The 17,893-nt window shown below is 32.8% G+C and overlaps 1 protein-coding gene across 1 annotated transcript; it reads right to left on the bottom strand.

Annotated features, from left to right (window-relative positions):
- Nucleotides 1-718: 718 nt before the first annotated feature.
- Nucleotides 719-15,591, bottom strand: Gp93 (heat shock protein 90 Gp93). The gene is made up of 12 exons (XM_085952383.1): nt 15,479-15,591; nt 14,958-15,056; nt 11,191-11,351; nt 9,947-10,392; nt 9,653-9,836; nt 7,841-7,944; nt 6,409-6,837; nt 5,274-5,442; nt 3,754-3,910; nt 2,021-2,246; nt 1,556-1,699; nt 719-1,173 (listed from the first exon to the last, which is right to left on the bottom strand). Exons 1-12 carry the CDS (start codon nt 15,522-15,524, stop codon nt 984-986), a joined length of 2,355 nt encoding a protein of 784 aa, XP_085808509.1. The 5' UTR covers nt 15,525-15,591; the 3' UTR covers nt 719-983.
- Between the last annotated feature and the right edge of the window lie 2,302 nt (nt 15,592-17,893).

The raw sequence follows: 17,893 nt of genomic DNA, 5'->3' as shown, positions 1-17,893 counted from the left end.
GTTTTATATATTCCTTCATAGTAATTCGTAATTTATTGGTAAAACTTGCAATCGTCCAAACTAAAATATAATAATATATTATATTTTTTCATTCTGTGTGGACGCATCTTTACTACATATTTTTTTACTAGACTTTCAATAATGAGCTCGATTTATGACTTTCAAACAATTGGGGTGACACATGAGTAATAAATGACATAATCCAAAACACAAGTTCAAGTACATATTTAGAAATATTTCGATGACACATTTCTGTTTTCTGTTCGGTTTTTTGGTTGTCTTTTATTCCCGCAAATATGATGTTGTAAAGATCGCAGTGAATATTCCACTTTACACGGCAAATGACTCGGCGCACACTCAACTCGAATGAAAATATTTTGTATATCTAGTGCGCAGCCGCTGAAAAACACCGCGTAGATTTGAACTGATGCAATCGTACCGGCGAATCTCAATAGATCGAGAGGGTTCGAAAGATCGATGTTTATGAAATTAAAACAACATATTTTTGACAAAGTTATATAGGTGAAAGTAGGCGGATGGATCGGGCTATTTTTTAATAAAATTCTCAGTGTCGCATGAAAAATAATTCTTGCGTTATCCACAGATCAAGGTTTGCGTATCTGACCGGTCGCCCATTTATTACGTACTAGCTGTACCCTACTGGAATACGGTCGCCGTAAAAGGGTGAAAACAATCAATAATAAATAAAAATGCTTGTAGTATGAATCCATTCATATTTTTTAATTATTTATTTTAGCTAAAATTAAATGCAACAGTGCTTCGTTGGGATTGTGATTTTCTTATTTATACCCATTTGGAAATTTGGTACATACCGATAAGATTCTGACGCAGAACCTTCCAACACGATTTCACGAGGATTCAAAACACAACACGCTCACATATATTATAAATATAAACACTTTTATTTAGTTCAGTCTCTTGTACACTTAAATTGAGTTAACAGTCATGAGAGCACGCGACGTTTACAACTCGTCATGGTCATCAGCATCAATTTCATCTTCCTGCTGCTGAGATGCGTTCGAATCGTCTTCTTGGCTCTGCGAGAAGTCTTCTTCATCCGCCAACTCGTCCAGGGGAATTCCCAGAGTTTGTCTCATCATTAATTCTACTGAATGAGCGAATTCTGCAGTCTCTTGCAGCATGTAGCCGGATCTGTAATAAACGATAGTGTTGAAACATAAATAAAGTTTAAACTGCCATGTTTGAAAATAATTTCATTAAACAATAATAAAATACAACTATTAATCCACGTATTAATATTTTGTGTTGTGATTTATATAAATATACCACATTCTGAACAAGGTTTGATAGTTTAGTTAGGCGGATAACAAGAAAAAAATGGAAAAGAGACAATATAACAGGTGCAATGTAAACACTGTCATTAATAGCGACCATAGCCAATATAGAAATATATATTGGTTGAGGCTTTCAGTTATTTTTTTATAATTTTTTGGCTATCACTGTATTGTATAATATATCCCTTTTCCCTTTATTATCGAGTTAACTTTCTACAAACAATAAAAAAATATATTACCTCAAAGTGGCTGTTTTGTACATCATGACAGCAATTTCTTTAGCTTTTGGATCTTCTGGATCGTCTGTTACTCTTCTAAGAAGTTCTTTCATAAGTGGATGTCGAGGATTGATTTCTAATGATTTCTTTTGATTGAGGTAATACCTGAAAAGTAAACAAAAAAATAGTTTTTATTCCAAAAACTTTCAAAAGGTGAATAACTAACTCTCTGAATTTATTCAAAATCTACATTATGTACTAATAACTAAACCAATCAGTAATCTTACTAAAATAAATGATTAAATAGAATATCTTTATTGGGATGTCTTTCTCAAAACATAAAAATATTCATCTTTTTTCATTAAATTGAAGTGGTATAATCATAGTATTAGTAGGATTTCAGACAATGTTGAAAGCAGAAGGGCACAATTTTTACTCTGAAAACACTCATGAATAATTAATAAAATATATCGAAATGATATTTACGTTCTCTGAGCGTCGTCACTCTTTTGATGAGCATTGGACATGGCGAGTCTCTCCATGTTGCCTGTCCAGCCGAACATGCTGGCGACCAGAGCACACGGAGACGAGCTCAGCCTCTCTGACACGAGGGCCTTTGTGATCTGATCCTTTAAAGCCACATCGCCCAGCCAAGACAGCAGAGGCTCGTATGTCTTTTTGTAACTGTCCACCATTTCTTTTTGTGACTCACCTGTATTGATAAAATGCAAATATTACATACAATTGAACACATTTACTTACCTACTTAACTTACTTCAGTAAAATGACATTTACAGTATCTACCTGAAAAATTCGGCATTTCAGCCACTTTCAAAAAAAGACATTGTAATGAAGAAAAAGGATTGTGTAATCCTCTTAGGCTTTTCTATGACTTTGTTATTTTTTAAGGTGACGCATCAGTGAAACGCCAAATAATTTTCAACTGTAGGCGCGACGAAATTTTGGACTCGCTGCCATTCAGTGAGAGAATGTCGAGCCAGAAACACGTCACTTTGCTGCGTGATGGCGACGGGTCAATTAATTCTAAAATCGTGTAAAGATGACTAAAAACGTTACCCATTTACTTTAAAAAGAAAACATGTCAATGAATATATTATTATTGTTACTAATAGAACAATAAACAGAACATAAAATGGACGTATGTTGGATTTATATGACAAATAATATTTCGTTTGACAGGCGTCATTTGCACCCGCGACCCGCAATCCGCGCATCGCCTAGCAACGGTCTTTTTAGACCGTGCCTCAACTAATGCATGGCCTTAAGGGTCCAGGTGCCATATAATGGTTGAAAATCAACAATTTTGGGTATCTCTAGGAGCGTAGTAAGAACAATCTGTACACATTGTAACCCAACAAAGCAATTTATGAACTGTAACACACGACAACCATAAGACATTGCGTCAAGTAACAGACCAGGTGCAATTACAAGTGACAGTTTGGATATGGGGACACGAAGGTGCGCAAGCCTATTAACCAGTGGAGCTGCGAGAAATACACTCCCCACAGCAAATGCCCTTCCTATATGCGACTTCCCAGTTAATATCCCCATGTATAAACCATCCCTGTAATAAACACATGATGTTTGACTTCCTGCTGCTCAACGCAACATCTCGTGGTTGTCATGTGCAACAGACAGCTCTATGCTCTAGTCATGATTCAATATTCATATGAATGGAGTCTCCCGTCTATTAACCCTTTCTATGCCTCACGATATTACTATGGCAGTATCTGACAGGCTGCAGATTTTTAACAACACGTTCTGAATGTAGAGCGAAGCTCTTACTACAATCGCTGTAATACCGATAATTTGTGGCTTAGTATTTCATAATTACTTAAACAGATATTTAGATTATGCAAATCAATTGACAGCGGCTAGTAATTTGAGTTTAAAGTCTCGGCATAGAACTGGTTTAATAAGAAAATTACATTTTAATCAACTATTTTGTTATGGACAGTAAAAGACAATGAATATTGTTTTGTTTAGGTTTAGAATGTTCCAAACATCTGATAATCCGAAAAGAAAATAATATTCATAATGTACAATTTAAAGAATTTATACTTAAAGATCTAGATTATTAATAATTGTATCATCACTGTACAATAATCTAGCATCTAATTCCCACCTTGTACAGCATAGTTATTTAAAAAAAAAATCTAACAGGTGAATCAAAAAGTAATATCTAAATATATGCTTACTCTCGGCAAGTGTAAATCCTTCCTTGGCAACATTCTGGAATTTCTTTCCATCGAATTCGGGCAGAGCAGAGATAGCATACTCATCGACAGCTTCTGTCAAGTACAGAACTTCATAGCCGGCTTTCAAGAGACGCTCAACGAAGGGCGACTTGGCAACCTGAAACAATAAATTAATATAAAAAATAAAATAATTAAATCCAGTCACCATTGATAAAGAAAATATATTTGACAAGAATATAATAATATAAACCCTTTTATATGAATATAATACTACAAAATGTTAGTCTGCCAGAATCACTCCATAAAGTTTTTATATTTTCATATGTTAACAGATAGTGACGGAAAAATGAACTCTACTTACATTGTAATAAGGGTAAATTTTCAAACTGTTAATTTGTTAATGTCTATTTCGTTAGTTTCGTTAGTTATTTTAGTTATTTTCATTTAAAATAAAATAACTAAAACTTATAGAATTTTTAAAAAATTTAATGTTATAAATACATTATTGTATCTATGTACTTAAAACTGAACTCTCAACTACATTACAAGAAGAGTGATCTTTGTCAGAAGTCTATAAGCTTTTCTAACAAAAGTACCCATTTTTCTGTACAGGTATATAATCAACACATACAGTGGAACCCCGATCTACCGTTCTCGCATAAAAATTTTCCCGCACGGATCGTTCATTTTTGAAAGTCCCGCCAAACACCCATAAGCACAATGTTAAAAAATCCCGCATTAACTGTTAACCGATTTATCGTTTTCCTCGATCTATCGTTGAAATATTATGGTCCCCTCACTAATATTATCCCGATTCACCGTTTTTGTTGAATATTTTTCATTTCGCTTTCGTAGAATTATTTATGATACATACTATTACAGACCTTTCAATCGCGTCGCTTTGTTTGCACAGGTCGGTCGACGCTAAGGCTTGCCTCACATCTCGTATCACGAATTTTTAGAAGTCGCAACTAAAATGCCCCCCATGAAGAAAACTAGAACTCTAGCTGAGAAACTGAAAATAATTCTAGACGTCGAAAAAATCCAGGAGAAAAACGAGTTTAAAAAAAAAAAAAAATTGTAGGTATATCCTGCATTTATGGTTTTTTTTCTAGGGTCCCTTGAAAATCATAGAATCAGGGTTTCACTGTACATAATATTATATGTTATTTTGTGAAAATACAAATAAATACTATCAATAAACTGGGTAAACCAAAATCAATTGGTTTTAATCACTTTTTTGTGTCATTTTCTGTCTCAGATGAGCATATGGGACCCTATAATGTAAAGGCATCCCAGCGAATTTTTTTAAGGATTACTTGCTAACCTTAAGTTCACATCCTGCTCAGATATTCCAGAGGAACAATGGATGTGAAAGATCATGTATGCTTAGTAACCAAATACACAAGTAGATTTGAAAACAAAGATGTGTGTGTTATCGTAATATTTTCTGACTCGAAACAACAACAAAGAGCTAGTGGTAGATGACTATGGACTATCAACTAAGTGACATTATATACCTCAGCCCTGTTGGCTCCAGCAACAAAGTAGATCTTGTCTTGCTTAGGCTTCATTCTTGAAACGTAGTCGCTAAGGAAAGTCATCTTGTCGCTGTCTGAGGAGTAGAAACGAAGGAGTTTCGCTAATCTGGTGCGGTTTGATGGATCTTCCATGATTCCAAGTTTTATGCTGAAAAATTTTCATTCATTCAAATTTCTTTATATGTATATATATAATTTAATATTGCAGTACAGTCATGGTGGGTGTTTCAAGCGTGTAATTTGTCATGACATTAAAAACATAGCTTATCTTATCAACAATGCTAATCTAAATCTCTCTGTTAGGCAAATCAGCATACACTAACTAAAAGTAATGTACAGTATGTAATAAGGTCACAAAGCTAGTAATCACTAGGGAGTGCAATCCTAGACAGAATTTTAACAGAAGTGTTTGTTTTAAGTGTGGTAGACATAATTTGAATTTATGCCAACAAAAAAAATCGCATTTAATTATACCATCATGTTTGATGATCTAGTAAAAACAAAATTTTATATTCATGCACATTGTGTGAAAGTTAAGAGATTAATTGTATTTTTTTGAGATTCACCAGTTTCATTAAATTACACGTCTCAAAAAATGTCTTTTTTTAATGAAAAATCATACATTATAATATCAAAAGATCTCGAAATCCTTGGATTACAAACCTAGCAACAAATCACCATATAAATTAAACAAATTTAACACAATTTTCAGAATTCAATGCATTATTGAGACGTATTTAGAAGTAGATATATTGATTGCGGTATTTTATTTTAATATAAGTATTCCAAATTTTCCATTCAATTTTTACACTAATAATTTTTCATAAATGAAGGATATAAATCTATAATGCATAGTATGTGACAGGCAAATATACAAGGCAGCTGCTAATTTTTATGGGAACAAAATGTAAGTCGCTTTCCCTGGAAAGATGTACGTAACACTCAATTTAAAGATACAACCTTGAAATCATAACTTTTTCACCTGTGACATATTTACATTTTGTGCTATGCTACAACTACAAACTTGAAGGGTTTCATTAAGTTCTACAGGATATAAAAAGGGTTCCATAACAAAATTGAATTGGAAAGTGATTAAAAAATACAAGTGACTCACTTTGTGGAATATTCCTTCCAGAACTTATCATAGTCATCTTTGCTGATTTTTTTAAGCATGTCCAGTGCTTTTCTCACCAGTTTCTTCTTAATGACCTTGATGAGTTTGTGCTGCTGCAGCGTCTCCCTGGAGACATTCAGCGGAAGGTCGTCAGAGTCCACCACGCCCTGGATGAACGACAGGTAGTTGGGCATCATGTCGTTGAATTCGTCCGTGATGAAAACTCGTCTCACGTACAGTTTGATGTGATCTGTCTTGGTGCCGTACCGGTTGAATCCCTCCGAAGGCTGAACCTTGGGGACAAACAGCAAACTCTTGAAGGTGACTTCTCCCTCGGCCACAAAATGGACCTTGCAAAGAGGTTCTTCCTTGTCTTTGGTCAGGGCCTTGTAGAATGAGTCGTAATCTGAGTCGGTGATGTCACTCGGTCTGTAAAAAAAAAAAAACAAGTCATGATGGGATATCCTTGTATTATATAGCTACTCTGAATCATTATGATAATAAAAAGATTTCATTAGAAACTTTTATATACTAACTGCTTGCATGTGCTGACAAAATATAAATATAATTCTGTATGTATTTTACTTATATGTAATTACAATAACCATCAAAACTATTTCTGAAACTATTTGTGTTTGAAGATGACACTAGTTTATTACCTTACCTGTCAGATATATGACAGAGGGAAGATGCATATATTTACATATTTTAAATACATTCACATTTCATAACATAATTGGAAAATCAAATGTGGGCCAGATAAGTTAAAAAAATAAACTAATAAACCAAAATAAATCTGTGGCATCAAAAATATTAACTTCTCAGGAGAGCATTTCTTAAAAAGAAGCAACGTTTAAATGTTTCTGTTAGAAGTTATTTTGCATACATAAAACCAAATTAAACACATACCATACCTACATAAAACACTATTACCAACTTATCGATGAGTTACATAATTTTACCCAAAGCTAGAGTGAAAGAATGCCAGTTTTTTAAAGCTCATTTATGACAACAATAATAAAATTGACCTGTTTACCTGTGGGTCTCTATTCTGTACTTATCGATTGCTAAAGTGATAAATATTATCAAACTTAGGGTAGGTTTGTATCAAAGTATTAGCACTTATTGTAACAATTACAATACGTTGGTTGTAATATTGTTGCAATAAGCGCTACATTTTAACAGCGCCTCTCTTACTGCTGTTAAAATATAGCACTTATTGCAACAATTACAACCAACTTATTGTAATTGTTCCAATAAGTGCTAATACATTGATACAAACCTACCCTAAGTTTGATAATATCTGTCACTTTATCACTTTAGCGGTCGATAATTAGTATACCATAGACCCGACCAATTGATGGTACATGGACAAAAACTAACAATTAGTTTACTATGTGTAATGTACATAATCTCCAAAAGTATAACTTACTTTCTAGTCCAGATGGGTTTGCTATCGTTGATGGCTTCCCAATCCCAAACAGTTTTTTCAACCTTCTTTGTTTTCGGTTTATCCTCTGTTGCATCATCCTCAACCTGTGATTATAAAAATATATAAAAAATTATATTACGGCGGCCCTCGACTTTCATATGTTATACTTTTGTACAATTCGCTATTTTGTATATTTCTTAAAATTTAGATTTTTGTTGATAATGCGAAAACTGTGCGCTTCCGTGCAGTCACTCTTCTCTCCTACGATATGTTCAATTTTGAAAAACAAGATTAAAATTAAGGAATATATTCTTTATTGTGGACATATATCTTCAAAAGACACGGCATAGTGATGGATGAAATGGAAAGATCCTTGTCATCATGAATTGATGATCAACATCAAAAAGAAGTCCCTCTGAGTTTTTCAATTAATCAAGCTAAGGCTCTTAGTTTGCATGGCGATTGGAAGAATCGATAAAAAGAAGATTCTAACATGAAGTTCCAAGCAAGTAAAAGTTGGTCTGAGAAATTTAAAATGAGGTATGCTCTACATAATATTAAATTCACCAGAGAAGCTGCCTTTGCAGATAAAGATGCTGCAAATGAATTTATTTCATGTACGTAGTGCGTGAATCCCAGGTTCGAATCCTGGGTCTGGCAAGTACATTTATTGTTTTTCAATTTGTGTATGAGTTAAAAGTATGGACCTAATATAGGTTGAGCAAGTGGCTGACATATATTTCTCGTAAAAAAACAAAATCTGTTAATACAAACCTCCACCCTGTGGAGGCCCATATGATCTTATTAGGATCGGACATGGTCGAAAGAAAAGGGAGGATCAATTGATACAGGCCAGCATGATATAGAAAAAAGGGTGGTATTCAACTATCTCTTGACGAGTTTATAAGAAAATACCTGTATGCTGATATGCCTCGTTAGCTTTATTATACCCATTGGATAAATAAATATTGTAAAGTACAGTTTTTGATGTTTTTTTACATTGCTCTATTTTCATACATTCAACATTTATTCACATTTTCAGGAACCAATTACGTACGAAAGTCGAGGACCAACTGTACATATAAGCAACTAATTATTATAAAAATTAGGGGTTCGTGGTGCGGCATCCCCCGCCGCCTAATGAGGTTAATGTGATAATATTATATGTGACACATAAAGTCTAAGGACCGACATATGCATATATTTAAACTAAACGTAATGCTTTTTCTTGAAAAGTATTTATTTGCCTGCTATTTTCATACAATGCGATCTATCGTTTATTACTATTATCGGTATTTTATTTCTCTTCAAACGCGTGCCATTCAAAATCATCTCGCGTGCCATAGATTCGCCACCCCCACCATAGATAATACATTTTCATGTTGTTATAATATTCATAATATATTTTATAGACTGTTAATATTTTACTGTAGTGATTACCTACATCAGTATAAAAAAAAACTACACACACATACATGCCTTCAAATTATATTATTATTATTACAGATAATTTATTCTTATCTCCTAGGTACTACTTCATGCTATCGAATTTCTTAAATTTATATATTTTATTCTCCTGATGAGAAAAAGACGGTTTTTCCAGTTTGGTTGAAAAAATATCACAAAATTTGAGTCAAAAACATGAAATCATCCATCTAAATTTGAACCTTGTACTGTGCAATGTGCCATATGCCAAAGAGAACAAAAATGTTTCAATTTTAAACATTCATTCTATTCGTAAATTCCCTCACTTCAAAAAGTGGGTCCGGTGTAAACTCGCCTTTACAAAGTTAGAAATGGTGATCAATATACCTGGGCGTCTTCATCTTCATTGTCTGCATCGGGCGTAGGTTCAACTTCTACCGGTTCTTCCACCTCGATAGTCTTCGAAGACCAAAGGTAGATGGGGAAATTGATGAACTGAGAATATTTTCTGACCAAGTTCCTGACTGTGTCTTGTTCCAGGAAATCGAGAGCCTCATCTTTCAAACGCAAGCTAAAAGACCAGAAAAAATACAAGTTAAATACATAAATAAAACTGAAAAGATAAAATATTTACTTCTACTAAGTAGTCAAATTATGTAGCCTAGAAAACTATGAAATCACCTTATTTGCGTTCCTCGCTTCAGAGTGTTGCCTCGAGGATCTTCAGCGATAGAAAACTCAGCCGAGTCCGATTCCCAAATGTACTGAACGTCATCGTTGTGCTTGGTGGTAACAGTAACCCGGTCGGCCACCAGGAAGGCGGAATAGAAGCCCACCCCGAACTGGCCGATCATGTCATTCATGTCGTTCTTGTTGGCCGAGTCCTGCATCTTTGCGAGGAAATCTGCCGTACCCGACTTGGCGATCGTTCCCAAATTGTTGATCAGATCTTGCTTCGTCATGCCGATACCGGAATCGATGATATGCAGGGTCTTTCCGTCTTTGTCGGCCTTGATTTTAATGTTCATGTCCGGATTGGAATCCAACACGGTCGCCAAGGTGAGAGAGAGGAGTCTTATTTTGTCTAATGCATCTGACGCGTTAGAAATCAATTCTCTTAAGAAAATCTAGAAAAGATGGAAATCAATAATTATACCTATAAGCTGAAATAACTATTAAGCTGTGTGCTTGTGGAGAAGGCAATAATCTTATTTTGAGAAAACTTGGCTGTATCGTTACACTTTTCAATTGATATTCAATTTATTATTGAAGGTTCCATGACATCGTGATTGTAGTAGTAGTGCAATTGTAATAATTTTTATAACAAAGATTACTAAGTATGTCCAGTTTTTATTGAAAAAATTGAGTTAACGTACACAAAACATTCGTCTGCATCGTATTGTTAGCTGTAAAAATATTGTACATCCAAATAGGATATTTGAGAAGATATTGTATCTTTCAAATACATAATATGTCTGTTTCTCATGCATCTCAAATCATAAAGTTCGATTTTCTCAAAACATATACAACTGGACATACAATATCTTTGCACTAAACCATCTATAAATAAATGGATGTCATCTACTTTTCGTTATTAGGAAATAATGCATAAATATGTAAATGCCTAATAATGAAATACAAAGGTAATGGTGAATAACATTATGAATGTAATACTTTCAAGATTTTCATTAATCTTTATAACCAGTTTTGCTACACAAATAGTCAGTTGTGACTCTGTACCTATATCATAGTTATTCGATACCTTATTACTCAAGGTGAAATAATCATGTTGTAATTTTTAGTATCATTGATTTATAAAATCCTTATATTAATTCATAATATACTTCATGGCTATACATACATTTATTTCAACAATATCAAATAAAAAAATTAACTTGAAAACACAAAAATATATTAAATTTTACCTCTTTATTCCTATAAAGTGAATTGATAATGAGCTTCATCATGCGGTTGACCTCAGTTTGGAAGACAAACTTCTCCGACTTGTCCCGCAACTCCCGCATTTGGGCCACATTTAAACCGTCCAACTTTATCGCTTCTTCTTCACGTGCCACCACTTCGGCATCTGTTAAGCAATAAATTTACTCCATTCAGAAGACATTCTCAAATATATTTTATATCTATATATGTAGTACTTCTATTGCTACGTTACTCTAGTGCTATCAATTATTAATTGTTAATAAACATACTATTATAAAAATCTGAATTTTATAAAACGTAATTAATCACATATTTAATGATAACCAGGACATCGGTCTCATATGAATTGCATCAAAGATTTTGACAGTATTATTACTTAACGTTCTGAGGATTGAACAAATACAAGTGTATCGATTTACTGCTGACAGTACGTATTATCACGTCCATAACAAGAAAATGCATGTGTAAATACGTATTATTGTGCAAGTTACAAGACTGCATGCATGGATCAAAAAAGTTAAACAGTTTCTGAATTTTCACACAACAGTTGTGGGATAGAACAATAGTGGCGAACCAGCCAGAAAAAAACCAAACTACACCGCACAGAGCATTTTTGGTGTTTACCAATTTTCATTACCAGTCAAATAGCACCATAAAATGAGATTGGCGAGACAATCAGCACTTTTACGTGTAAACAGTTATTATCCCGATAGTTGAATTTACACACAATTGGTGCCAGTAAATTTATGCACACCGCGTTATTAGGAGCAGTTTTTACATCAACATAACATATTCATGCATGAAACCGGATTCAAAGATAAAACAGCATTGTATCAAAAATTATACGCATTATATTTATTTTCTAATATTGGATTAAATCTATGGACACTGTATAAAATGCTATTATTGTTTTCATAATAACATATTTAAATTGAATGTTTTCATCTGACTTGTCCTCATTCAAACACTGATCATTAATAAGCATAAAGAATTGATATCAATATTTGTTTTTGGAATAGTAATAATCAATCATTTGAGAAACAGACCTTATTTACAGAATATTAAAAACAATTAAGTAAGAAGAATTTATAATTGTATAGTTAATTTTGAAGTTGATTTACTCAACTTGGTCACTGGAGCACTTGTATTTGCTCAATCGTTATATCATTTGATTGATACATTAAACTATGAAATTCGATTTGCTTTGTACTGTACTATATATTATAATATGCCATAAACAATGGAAAGCAGTAAGTATGAGATCTATTTTTTTATCATCATACCAGGTCATTTGATCGTAATATATCTTGATATAGGTATATTTTAAAGAGAATTATTGTTGTTTTTATTTAATAAAACGCATTTTTTTTTTGTAGTACTTATTCCACTTTTAATCAAGAGATTAGAACCGGTTTCGTCCGCCTCAGAGGGACATTTTTAACATAATTTTTTTCTTGAGTTGAAAATGTCCCTCTGAGGCGGACGAAACCGGTCCTAATCTCTTTTAAAAGTGGAATAAGTACTACAAAAAAAAAAAATTGCGTTTTATTAAATAAAAACAACAATACAATGCAGTTCCACCATGAATTGACAGTTAACAAAATAAGAGAAATTAAAGAGAATTGCTTGCTGACCATTTGGAGGAGGAAGAAAAGAAAATCAAATACGAATTGAGAAATTTGACCCAATTGACATTTCAAACCTGTAGCTTCAATTTGTTAGTACAACACTCAATTCAACTATAATCAATCCACGATAGCCGCGTGGCTTAAGCGCCGGTCTATAATGTTGAGGGTCCCAGGTTCGAATCCCGGGTCTGGCAAGTACACATATTGTTTTTTAATTTGTGTATGAGTCAGAGTATAGACCTAATAGGTTGAGCAAGTGGCTGACATCCATTACTCGTAAAAATAAAATTTGTTAATACAAACCTCCACTCTGTGGGGGCCCATATGATCCTATTAGGATCGGATATGGTCGAAAGAAAGAAGAAAATAATCAATCTGTACGCCTTATCTACCCCACTGAGTTACGCAAAACGGAATTTAACTGCAACTATCCGCTTTCACATGTTACTGACCGCACTAGCTGCGGGTTTACAGAATTATTTTCGTTATCCATTGCTAGTTACGATGTTAAAATGTATGCATATTGAATATGGATTTGATACAATTTCAGTAGAACTATGTATAGTATACAAAAACACAGAAATCCCATTGGTAAACGTGGATGTGGTCTGCCGCGCTGGTCTTGTGAATTACGTTCAATGCTATTCAACTGTTGATGTGGTGAAACAATGCATTGACGGGAAAGTATGTGTTTTATCATTATGCATCAATGGTAAGAACGAATTTAACTTCCACAATTATTTCATGACCAAAAATTTTTCGCACCACTGTAAACTATCCAAATTAATCACTTTTCTCGGTAAATGTGCCACAGATGCCCGCATGAGTTTTTATAACTTTATTTTTAGACCAAACGCAACCTAACCTAACCTACCCCAACCTAATATAATCTTAGTGTGTGATAATGATGCATCGAAATGTATGAAAATTTCAAATTTTAAATTAACAATTATTGGATCGTCGCCGACAGAAAAAGGTAAGTATTTAATATAATTGTTTACACGTAATAAACTGTTTTCATAAAAAAAATATATATATATATATATAAAAGCTCATGCGGTCAACTGCGGCATAATTACCCTTTTCTCAAACACTGAAATTAACACAATACCTATTATTTATTATAAAAGTTATATTTTCATTTTGCGTACTTATTCCACAATTTATAATTTAAGACAAGATCAGATTCATACTGACAGACAAATTGGTCAACATAATATATAATTGTTATTTAATAAAAATATACCTTAATATTAAAGTGTTTATTTTTATAATTATGTAGGTACCATCTCTTTTAATAATAATATTGTTCTGTCAATAATTATTTTTTCTTAAAAGACTGACTACACTTGACAAACTTGACATAATTTTCCAAATACATTTAGATTTAAATCCATTGATATGATGTTCGCACATTTTCATTAGGTTGTTGCATTTTTCTATAAGTTCATTTAGAAAGGTAACCACTTCTTTGAAAGTCCATTCACAACAAAATGTGAAAAATTAATTTTTCATGAGATATTATGACCACATTCAGTTTGAACTCTTTGTACAAAATCTCATTGGCTGAAATCCGCCCCATACTAATTAATCAGCTGACGCCTCATTGGCTGCATACTCCCCAATACAAATGGGCCGACCAATAAAAGCTTCTGATTGTCTTATGAACTGACAGAATTTATGTACGCCGAAGCTATACGAATTTAGCTAAAAGCCTATCCTATATGGTAAAACTGTGATCTTTTTATAATAGGACAATGTATAAATCGCAAAAATAGGTATTTATCTATTTTTGTGACTATCGGTACTGTATTAGACAGCATTGAATAAAAAGAAAACTAATAATGCGTCATAAATAGATTAACATAATAAATTATTACGTTACTCGAATTAGTCAGCAGTTGGTATGCTTACATACAGATGAATTAAAAACATGTCATTAAATAAATAATTAGTATTTGAAATTGTTTATTTAGAAATAGTCTGGTCTAGACTATAAATCAATATACCTAAATAAACGACAAATTAACTAAGTTCATCGCACCTGGCAAAGAACACAGTCAGTGTAGCAATAAGTAGTAAATACATAAAAAATATATTATAAATAAAATATCTTTACTCACCAGTTCTGGAGCCATCTCTGGAAGAGCCGATATCAATATCGACCGTTTCTACATCACCATCTCTCGTCGCCGAAGAATCTCCAGCCACATAGGTAAATCCTGAAAATCTTTTTGCATGAGAATCCGAAATAAATTAAATGTCGCGGATAGGCGCAACAATAAAATCACATAAAATGTTGTAAAGTACCTACCTGTCTAGCAAATTTCTTGAGCACTAGACAGGTAATATTAATTTTGGTAACTTTATAATATGCAACAAAGACTGAAGGTACGCGATAATATTACTTGTGAAAATGTTGTAATTTGATAGTGAAAAAAGGGGAGGACACGTTAATATCAGAGTGGACGCATTCAATAAAATATGCATTATATTTATAAGGAAATCACGGACATTTTTAAATAGTATTACATATTTTGTAAGTCAAAATGCAAAGTTATGAATGAACACGTTGACACTTGCACAAATTTTACGTTAGCAAAATTATTTTGAGTAAAAATAAGAATAACTGTGTCATACATACCTGCTAATAGAAATAAGGTGAAGAGGAAGAATACTTTTTCCTTCATTTTCAATTAAATATTATCTTAAGAGAAATAACTAAACACCGGCCTGCACATCAACAAAACTCGATCTGTCACCGCGAGTTCTCGTCGAAGTTGAAGATATTCATGAAATTATTCTCTCCGGCAATCGGCATATACCATACAAATGCGGGCCGTGCATGCGCCAATAATCAAATACCACGCACGCTCGTCGACCAATCAAACACGTACATTTACATGTTTTACAAATGGCTGTTTTTTATTGGTTACCGTGGATTGTTCATTGGGTGTACATGTAAATAATTTATAATATGTTGTACTTTTGTCTAAAAAATGATTAAAAATTAAATCAAATAATTTATTTCGAATATTAACTATACTGGGTATAAATTCAGCTAGCGGTTCATGTAGGTAAAGGAATAAATTATCATACCTACTAGATAAAATAGTAAATTATTAGTCTTCGGTACAGAGCCCGAAATGAATCTGAACATCATTCCGGTTCGTGAAATCTTTCAAACTAGACTACGTTACCTACCACGTCTCATAGAACATTGAAAATTGTATTGATGCTACATGCCGTCGACGTTATATATTATTATTATGTACATTTCATATTTAGCACTATATGCTTTGAAAGTTATTAATAGGTATGTTTTCTAGGTACCTATATTAGCAACGAATCTAATTATTTTGTTTTGTTTTGTTTAAACTACCCTACAACTAATGAAAACATAGAAGCTACACCGTGTAAGAAAGAGATCGGATATTCCCATAATAAAAGTCGTTCAAGAAGACCGAAACTGCTTCGGAGAGTTTGACTATTAATTGACTCAGGAGTCCCTTGAGATTTAGGTACCTACCCAAATCGTATTTTTCGCCCCGTGTTCTTCTATGGTGGTCTTTTAGCCTCCTTTTCATATTATATTCCCTTGATTAGGTATTTATAATTATTTTATCACACTGGCCACATTCTTCTTGCTAGATACCTCGCGACCCGAGAACAACAGGGTTCTAAGTGAACGACTGCAGCAAAAAAGTTATGGGCTGTTGAAGTTTTGAACGCTTGTATTTTGTTGATTGTGAATGTTTTCAATATTTTTTTTGATTGAATATATCAATGATGGTACTGCCACGTTGTAACTATCAATAAAACTACGTTAAAACTAGTTTTTAATGGTTAATTTTATATATCATAAATTCAGTTAGAACTTTGTCCACCTGAAACTCAAACAAATCACCTTTACTACAAGGTTCTAACTGAAATTTGTATGGAAACCTGGTGATTCAGGACACATAGTTTCACTTTTCATGTTAAAATAAATATAATTCTTGAAAGTTATCTAATGTAATATTTTTTTCCGGAGAAAACGTATGGAAATTGTAGGAAACATGGGAAATTTGGAAAAACTTAAATATTTTTTTGTAATTTTTGTATAATACCATTTTAAAATGAAAATTATGTTGAAAATATATTTTAATAAAAATACAAAACTATTGTTGATGCACAAGTCCAATGTTTATTGTCCAATTTCAACTGGCTTGTTGTCTTCATCTACATCAGATACATTTATTGTAATTGTGTATACTAGATTGTTGTTACTAATGGCTGAGGGAATGTTGTGTAAAAATTCTTCTATTAAATTATTCGCCTCAGTTTTAGAATAAACTTCAAGCCAGCAAGAGGCATATCTTTCAGATCCATCATAACATCATAATGATATTGTATAATTAATATACTAAATCTCTATAGTGTGGCAATTCTCAGGAATAAGGATTTTAGAATACAACATTACCATTTCTTCACCTTATCTACTGAGATTTGAAACATCTCAAACATTTATATCACTTCCAGGAAAACTTTTAAGCCTAAATCATTAAATGAATGAATGAAATAGCCTTAAAATACTCTCAATATTTGAACATTATTATTAACAAAAGGTTAAAGAATAAAGTGTACAATGTTCGTTCGACATTCACATTATTAATATAATCAATTGTGTAGGTACCTAGGTATTGTAATTAACGGTTTGCGAATATGTAACTGTAACGTCGTTTGTAACGAAATTTTAAAAAATAACGATAATATAATTAAATCATACTTACGTTTCATAATATTATAATTTATCTATTATGAGTTCACAATGTACTGTTGATATAAAATATCACGAAACATTTTTTTGAGGTTATGTATCTCGAAGCTATAGTAGTTTATGTAAATACTGGTGGTTTATTGATAAATACACTGCATGAAGTCTTAATAATAAATTTAAAATACAACACAACAAGATTTTACTCTTCATATTGCAATTTAAACCATTTTAACCACTTTCAATTTATTCACAACCACGAAATAATGTCAAAGCACATAGAACTTTGTAGAACGACGGATC

The sequence above is a fragment of the Rhyacophila brunnea genome, unplaced genomic scaffold (genome assembly GCF_057557595.1).
Source record: "Rhyacophila brunnea isolate RB1 unplaced genomic scaffold, BYU_Rbru_1.0 scaffold_3, whole genome shotgun sequence".
Classification (NCBI taxonomy): Eukaryota; Metazoa; Arthropoda; class Insecta; order Trichoptera; family Rhyacophilidae; genus Rhyacophila; species Rhyacophila brunnea.
Note: the sequence above shows the minus strand (reverse complement) of the source record. Positions and strands in the feature narration are given on the sequence as shown.